Source organism: Silene latifolia, chromosome 4 (genome assembly GCF_048544455.1).
Source record: "Silene latifolia isolate original U9 population chromosome 4, ASM4854445v1, whole genome shotgun sequence".
NCBI lineage: Eukaryota > Viridiplantae > Streptophyta > Magnoliopsida > Caryophyllales > Caryophyllaceae > Silene > Silene latifolia.
Genome location: NC_133529.1, coordinates 101207728 through 101216600, shown reverse-complemented (window position 1 = coordinate 101216600; position 8873 = coordinate 101207728). Strand labels below are relative to the sequence as shown.

General features: G+C 39.7%; 1 protein-coding gene across 1 annotated transcript; it reads right to left on the bottom strand.

The window, feature by feature from the left end:
- Positions 1-276: 276 nt before the first annotated feature.
- On the bottom strand, positions 277-8543 carry LOC141651836 (uncharacterized). Its single transcript, XM_074459531.1, has 2 exons — positions 7557-8543; positions 277-282 (listed from the first exon to the last, which is right to left on the bottom strand). Exons 1-2 carry the CDS (start codon positions 8541-8543, stop codon positions 277-279), a joined length of 993 nt encoding a protein of 330 aa, XP_074315632.1.
- Between the last annotated feature and the right edge of the window lie 330 nt (positions 8544-8873).

Below are 8873 nucleotides of genomic sequence, written 5' to 3'. Positions count from 1 at the left end.
ATTTGACTTCATAGATGGGGGGAGGAGGAGGAGGGTCTCTGCTGTTTCCTGGATCTCTCTTGTTTTGTTCTTCATTTTTGTTCTTTGGCTGCTGGATTAAGTCTTTCAAGTAGCCTTTCTTTAGAAGATATGCCACCTGTTTCCTGAGCTGGATGCATTCTTCTGTGGTGTGTCCGATGTCCTGATGGAAGTCACACCATCTTGTTGGATCTTTCCTGGGGTTGTCGAATTTCTTTGGCCATCTAACTTGTATCTCCCGGTTTTCCGGGCGTTTGATTAATCCTGCAGTATTAATAGAGAAGTTATATTCAGGAATAGTTGGGAGGTTAGAAAGGTTACCTTTATGTTCTTGTGCCATATTGACTTCGGATCGTTCGGGCCTGGAATAGGGTGAAGATCCGGGATTGCTTCCTTTCTCGGTAGGAACTTTTCTGTTAGTGTGTCCATAGCCTTGCTTTCCTCCCATGAGTTCGTTCTAAAGTTGAGGTCTTCTTCCAATCTGACATGCTCTAAAGCGATGGATTGAACAGTGGCAAAGGTTGGACATGCTTTCTTGGTCGATCTGCATAGATGTCACCATCAAGCGGACTCCTTGCAATGCTTCTCTGCATTTGTTTCTTCATCGCATCCGGGAATGGCCACCTTTTCTTTGACAAATCGGCCGGGAATTCTTTGAGAGATTCTTCGGGAAGTTGCTTTACCCTGAATAGGTTCTTTGGGTCTCTTGGCCATATCTCTGCTACTTGCGAATTGTTGATTGAAGGCATTGATCAATTCCGCAAAATTCTTGATACCTCCATTTGGGAGATTGATGAACCATTGTAATGCTTTGCTCCGGTCGGGGTTGTACCAAAGCCTTTGCACATGCGGACTTGCCGAGTTCACTGGGTATTGAGGCAGACCAACATTTTTGTTTGAATATGGCAACATGATTTTGTGAATCGGAGGTTCCATCATAAGTTCTCATGGATGGAACAAGAAATTTCTTGGGAAGATCAATCTTTGCAATTTCATCTCGCAAAGGGTGAATCTGCAAAGTCAACTTCTACTTGATCCACGTGGTCCGGCACTCCGGGTATATTTTCTATTTTGTTGTGGAGTTTTTGGATTTCTGAAGCATAGCCATCATTATTCTTTGCTTGATTTTGTTTGTCTCATCATTGGGAATGGTCGGAGTGCTTGATAATGTATCCTTCTCCGGGGTTCCAAAATTAGAGAAGTCTATATTTTTGATAATGGATGAGAATGGGGTTCCCGTTCAAATCGGTCCTGGAACCCGAAGCCTGATTTTCCAATTTCTTTTTCAGGCTAGACTCGATTCCTTCCTTCACTATTGATTTACTGCTGACTGAGCCTTCTCTTGGATTGTTTCCAATTCTTTGATCTTGGCCAGGGCAGCCGCTAATTGTTGTTCCGCGGTGAGTTCTACCATTTTTGTGTGTGAATATTAAATGAAAGATGATAAGGAGAATTTTATTGGTTGAAGAACTAGATGCCCCACGGTGGGCGCCAATTGTTTTAGCAGGATTTTCCTGGAAGGATCCGGCTTGATTATATAGTAATCAGGGTATCTAGTTCTATATGACTGGAATGATACGAGTAAATAACAAAGGAAGATTTAAGTATAAGGAATAACGTTTTTATTATCTTGATAAACCGAGTACAATATTGTATGTATATCTGAATATTCAAGAATAAAAAGAGATAAAGTGTAAATTAATTGACTAAGATTGAATGCCTTTACAATTGTTAGATTCTGCTATTTATAGTTCTACAAATGCTACCGTTGCCTTTTTCTTCAACGTCTTTCTCCATTATAGGAGCTGTTGCCGGATTAATAGGGCATGCTCCCTATTTACTCGCTTGACCCGTTCCAATCTCAACCAATTTATAGCCTTTTCTCTTCTTTCCGTTCACATTCATAGATTATATAGTTTTAAGTTTGGACTTGGTCTTCCTTGAGAATAGGGCACGGTTATTTGACTTATACAATTATATTTCTTGTTTTATCTTCTTAATCCACCTACTTCAATACTACGCCAAGCTATTCCATACCGACCATCGGGCTCTTCTTCCAGGATTTAGTGGCCTGCTTGTTATAATATTTCTCAACAGCTAGATAACAGTTAGATTTGTCCGGTCCTCGTCTTAATCAATCAGCCTTGTTAAGTCAGGCCAGGTTATGGTCAGACCAGGCTAAACTGGGCCTAACAAGTATCATGGCCTTTCCCTTGATGGAAGGCATAGTAGGCATTTGGTTTATACCATTTACCTTGTTGATCAGCAGGAGGGTCCGGAGTTGGACCAATAGGCTTCAGCTTTCCTTGGGCTATGAGCCTTTGGAGAGCATATGTATAAGTACATCCGATATCGGTGAATGTCCTAGGTGTTTGGCGCTGCGACTTCTTCGATTGCCCTTCTAAGAGATTGATGGCTTCATCAATATGGGTCGTTGCTGGGGCCTTGGCCTTAGACGACGAGGCCCCTTGGTATCCTTTCGGCTTTTCAGCCTCTGCCCTTATGACATCATCTTCTACCTTTATCCCGATTCTTATCAATTCTTTGAAAGAGCCAAAATTCTGGTATTTCAGAGCATTGCGGTAAATAGGTCGTAGATTCTTTACGAACTTATCTACCATTTCAACTTCATCAGGTTTCTTGGCTAGTTTCACGCTTTCAGCGCGCCATCTTGCAAGGAATTCAGTAAAGCCTTCTTTTTCTTTCTGTGTCATAACCTCCAATATTCTTATGTTGGTTTGAATCTCGACATTGTCAACATAGTGCTTACAGAACTCCACCGTAATATCTTCGAAAGTGGGGAAGTTCTTAAGGTCAAGATTATAGAACCACGCCTTCGGGTGTTCATCCAAAGATTGGGCAAAAATTTCAGAGAGCATGTCAGCAGGTACTCCCTTTAGTGCTAAGTACCCCTTATAGGCCTTAACATGGTGGACTGGATCTTCTGTGCCCTTAAACTTTGGGATGTCAGTGAGTACCATGTTCGTGGGCAACTTATCCTGCACCGGGGCATAGGCCCTAGCATTCTCATAGTGAATGTTCTTCCCCTGGGAGAGTTTCAAACGGTCTTCAATGAACTTGAACCGTTTCTCCAGATCAGTCAGAGGTGGGGTAGATGGAGGGGAATCTTCACCCAGCTTAGATTCGATTGCATCCATTCGGGTCATCATGAGGTTCACGGCCTCAGTGAGCTTGTTAACAGCATCTTCCATTGCTTGACGTCGGGTTTTTGGCGGCCTTTCTACAAGAAAACCCCGTACTGAGTCAATATTTAAAGTAAGAGCCCCTGCACACTTAAGGACACGACCCCTACTTGACTCAAACAAAGACTCGACTTGAGATTGACTAAACAAAGGTTCGACTCACGGTTGGATCTAGACCTTGGTTCATTTTAGACTCGACAAAACGACATGACTCAAACTGTCATAAATCGGTTATAAACCGGACTCGGTGTGGCCAAACCCGTGATTGGACTAACATAGCCCATAGGTTTGGGTGAAACGCCCTAAATGGCCTAGCTTGGGCGTTTTTGTGGACTATCCTAGACCAAAAGGTCGACCCACATGACTCAAGGCCCAAGAGGTGAGCTTGGGTGACCGAACAAGGTCGTGTTCTAGACTCTTAGAACGAAACACACCCGGCCTAACACGACCATGACCTGGACACGACTTGACGCATTTCATGCTTGGTTGAGGTTCGAGAGGCATTTTGGATTGGTTTTGAAAAAAAACGAAAGATTGATTCGAAAATGAGATTTGAAATGGGCAGCATGCCGGCTATAAAAGCTTGTTTTGGCCGAAATTTCTAGTCCTATTTGGGCAGCATTCCGCGTTTTGAAAATCATGCTAAGTTTGAAAGTAAGTTGTTCAAAAGTTCGGTTTTGAAAAGGACATGGGAAATTTCGAAAAGACTCGGGAAAACAATTTGCACATTGTCATTCTCATGTTATAAGGATGTATGCTCCTAGACATCTCTAAGTCTCGGCAAGTCTTCTACACGAAGGTCTATGCCCTCCATCCTTTTGCGGTCTTATAGAGCAAGGTGTCTTAAGGTAGAGTACCTAGAAGATCGTCCCCACCATCAAGAACCACGCGAGGTGAAGTGGAAGCGAGCAATGTGCAGCTTCCTAGCATAGTGGGACGTCGCCCCCCACGCATCACGAAGAAACGCTGGGACGGCCCGGGCAAGTCCTTAAGGGTTTATGCATGAATCGTAGCACTATGAGTAATGTTTTACTTTCCAACACTTTCTTTTCAAGTTTCACCTCGGAGGAAAAGACCCTAGAAACAAAGTGTAACTAGTCCTCTTTTCCCCAGCGGAGTCGCCAAAATGTGGACAAGGCCCTCGGGAACTTCGTCCGCGGGATCCACACTAGGCATAATCGACTCGAGGTTCCTTCGAATCGAATTAAGACAAATTAGAGTCGCCACCAAGTTTTTTGGGAACTTGGAACCGTTCAAGTCAACTTTACACCTTTCATCGAAAAGCATAAAGCCAATCGACTACGAGTGATTAAAGATAAAGACTTGTACCCTATATCACTCGATTTGAATGACTCTCGTAATCCAATGGTATTTAGACGGATCCACAAACCATAGATCTTGAGTAAGGGGTGAGGGTACGTGTTGGGAAGCCCATAAGGACACCCAACCCCGCCCGTCAATAACGGCCTCTACTAAGTCAAGTGTCGGAGTTCAAACAAGGTCATAGCTACTACGATATATGAAATGCAAACATTGTTTTCAAAACCCTAACATGTGAAGTTTCTATGTCGATTTAGATGCAACTAAACTAACTTTGTCAAAGTTGTAATTTAGCATGTGGGTTGATTTATCTAAGCAACATATAAACGAAAGCAAACAAGGCTTAGGGGGAATGGGGGAGCCGTTGGGATCTACCTATTACAAACCAGGCATTTCATGCCGACACAACAATAAATTAAAGATACAACTCGATCTAAATACAATTGCTATATACAAAACCACACATGACGCATCACACGGCCATTCGGCCTAGAAAAACGTGCACAAAGGGGTGGCCCACGGCTTACATGACTCACGGCCTTGGGTCACTCCTCGTGATGCGTGCTTTCACTTAATCTCATCGAATTAGACATAAGGCCACGCATCAAAGCATGCATTAGCATAAATCGGGCCATGTTGCTTTAAACAACATGCGATTTACTACGCTCTTACATGCATTGGGGCACAACCATCTAACCAAACAAGACTAAGGTTTTGAAAGAGGTTTTGACTCGATAAAAGAAAGCTAACTCGAAAATTACAACTCGATAACAAACGATAAATTACAAGCGACAAAACAAATAAAGAACGAACGATGCAAAAACAAACGAAACAAGAAAGGCCAAAGGCCACGACCAAGGCTCACGGCCTAAAGCCACGTCCAAACCTAGGTCCTAGGTCAGGTTCATTAGGTTAGATAGATGATTGCGAAATGGGATAGGAAACAAGTTAGAAAACGAATTAGAAACAACGTTGATCGATTGGAAGGATGTCGCGCAAAGGTGTATTCTACACGGCCTAAAAGGGGTTCAATTAGGTCAAGTTTGCTAATTAATTTAACTCATCGAGTGTTAATAAGAAGGTGCTAATCACGCACTCTTATACTAGCGAGAAATTAGGTGAAAGAGAGAGAGAGAGATGCATTCAATTAAGTTACAGAATTGTTAATCGGTTTTTAAAGCTATGTCGATGTACCCTAATGTGTCTAATTAGGTTATCTAAATGATCGAATGTCGTCTAAATAAGTCATATATTAACAATCAGAGGTCATACTAACATGTAAATGGTCCTAGGGTGTGTCGAATTGGTCGAAACAAACGAAGGGTCGCAAGCGAAGAACGAAGTCAAAAATTGTTTTATTAATGCCCTACCTAGAACACGAGGATATGTAAATGAGATGGGGGTGTACGACCGACTGATGTAGCGGTTTCTTTCCCATCTCAAGTCAACGCGGGTGTTCATGGTGGTACTTTAACTCATACTCGGACTAAACTAGTTTCATAGTTAATTTAAACGATAAACAAAAACGACAAACAAACAAAAACGAAACAATAAAAAAACAAACATAAAAAAACGAAATAAAAGGGAGAAAGAGGAGGATTTGATGCACCCTCAACCTACATGTATCGTTGACACCGTCTTGGGTCGTAATCGATGGTAGATTTTATCTCGAGAGGCCGTCGTCGACGAAGAAACAAAGCAAATAACACGTTTTTATTGAATCTGGACAGCAACTTTCAAACAGCGATTTCTCTCTCGTTTCACGATGAAAATTCGATTTAAAAGATGTTTTGAAAACTAGAAAGAGAGGAGAACAGAGATCTTAAAGCAACCCCTGCTAGTTTTGAGTTATTGGGCACGAAAAACGAGCACAAACAGAACTGGTCAGACAAGAAAAGCCGCGAAAACAGAGTATATAACACTCTGTTTTTCGAGGGAATTCGTGTACTCTCAAGGGCAATTTGGCTCGTAAATCTTTGTCTAATGTGTAGATGGATGTTATATGGTTAATTAGGAATAAGAAACTCGAGTTTTGATGGAGGTTTGAAGGAGGAACGAATTGTTTTTCGAAGAGGACACACAAACTGTTTCAGTTTGGATGTCGGTTTTGTGGAGGGTTTTTGAGAGGCAATTAGGGTTTTTTTCTGAGGTTTAAAGCTTGTGAGTGAAGGTAGGATGTATGGAGAACTTAGAGGAATGAATGTATGGTTAAGGGTGGGTATTTATAAGGAGTTAAAGTAGGGTAAAAGGGAGGAGAGGCAGACGGGCTCGGCTGAGCATAGCTGCTCTCCAGCAGCTTTTGGGGGGTTTTCTAGGGTTCGTATGGGGGGTTTTCTTGGTGATTAAGGTAAGGTAATATGGGTAAGATATTAGGGTATGGGTTAGGGTTAATGGGCACGGGTTTTGGTGGTATTTGGAGCGGGTTTTGGGCTCGGGATTGAGCTGCAAAACAGGGGGGCTGTTTCGTGTTTTGCGGGCTGGTTGGGGGTGATTTGGGGCATGGTTTGGGCCGTGGTTAAGGGGTTCGAACTGGGGTTGGATGGGTAGAGGCTTAGGTTGGTTAGTGTACTCGAGATTCGTGCCAATTCGTAAAGAAAACGGGCTCAAAAACCGAGCTATAATCGAGCTCTAAAACACGTGTTTAAAACGAGTTCTTTTCGATTTTTAAATCGATTTTTCAAAACAATTAACACATTAAAATAAATGATTTTTCAAATCAAATACACTCATAAAATGATTTTTCAAATCAATTATCTATTTTATTTTTAATAAAATAAACTTGAGAAAATAAATTCAAAATAAAGTAAAATGAATTCACCTTAAAAAAGCTTTAATTTAAATATCATTTAAATTAATAAAATACTCCGTCGACAACGCTCATTCTACATCGTAAAACGAACCCAAATAATGACAATGACAACTAAAGAATACATGTGTCCTATCATCATCGGGTGTTTGTCGGGTTCTCTATAAATTCCAATATCGACGGATACGGGTATCTACATTAATACAAACTTTTCCCTGTCCACATGGTTCACATTCCGAACTAGTAGTTGCAGAACTACTATCTGTATAAAAAGAATCATCTTTAAGAATTTTTAAATTATTACTGGAATTACTAGAATTGTCAGACAAAGTTTCAGTTTCACTTTGTAGATCTTGTTCATTAAGAAATAATTTTGAAATCTTATCTTTAAGATCATCAGCTATATCCAAATTATTAATTTGTTTTTGGGTCCAACAATTGTTTGCCATATGACCTTTTTTATTACATTTGAAACATCTTATTTCCTTTGGAGGTACATAACCTCTTTTTCTGTAATGTTTTTTATGAAATTTTCTCTGATTTTTCCGATGAGTTTTTTCTTCTAATTTTTCTTTAGAATATCTTTTCTTCTTATATCTAGGATAATAAGGTTTATCATTACCTTTATGTCGTTTTCTACGAGAAGTAGAAGGCATATCCATACCAAACTGTTCACAAAATTCACCTAATTGATTTCTTTCAATAATATTTTGGTGCTTGAGTTGTTGGTTTAATTTAATCTCATTACAAAGGTTTATTCCTTCTGCCGTACAGGCTTTAATAAGGTGACCATAATTATAATGTTCATAATAAATAGAAGGATTATCTCCTCGAAAAATCTTTCTGATTCTTTCTGCAAATAAATGTGGTAAACCATCAATAAATTTGGCTTTCCAATGAGAGCTATTGCATTCAGGTAAAAGCATAACTCTGCTAAGGAAGGTGTCTTTATACCACATAAAATCAGTTAAAGTTTTACATCTAAAATTTTGTAAAAGAGTTCTTGTTGAATCATAATTATTCCCATATTGACCAGTAAAATGTTCAAGTATATTAACAAGTAAAGTGTAAACCACAGTTTCTGTGATCACTTCATCTTTAATTTCTGTAGTTGTAAGAATAGCTACTTTTTGATCGTTAGTGAGATAATTATCCCACCATCCTTTAAGTTGACCTGTAAATCCTGATATTATCATTTTAGCAACATTAGAATCACTATTATTTGCATTTTTACAACATTGAGAATACATAAGCATTCTATGACAATGGTTATGAATTTGTTTTGGTGTAGGTCTTTTATTATAATACAAAGTATTAATAGGTTTTTGACCCCATTTATGTCTTGTGACAACATTTAAATCGTCTTTGAATTCTGGATATAATTCTTCATTTAAAGTATTTAAACTTAATTTTGAAATCTTTTCAGCTAACTTACTTATTAGCTGTTCATTTTTAATATCCGATAAAAAATTAAAATTTTTTATTTCAGGAGGACTTTTAATAATAGGAACCAACTCTTGTGAAGA

What these genes read in the sequence shown, in the direction of transcription:
- LOC141651836 (XM_074459531.1), bottom strand. Translation starts at nt 8,543, where the DNA reads ATGATAATATCAGGATTTACAGGTCAACTTAAAGGATGGTGGGATAAT.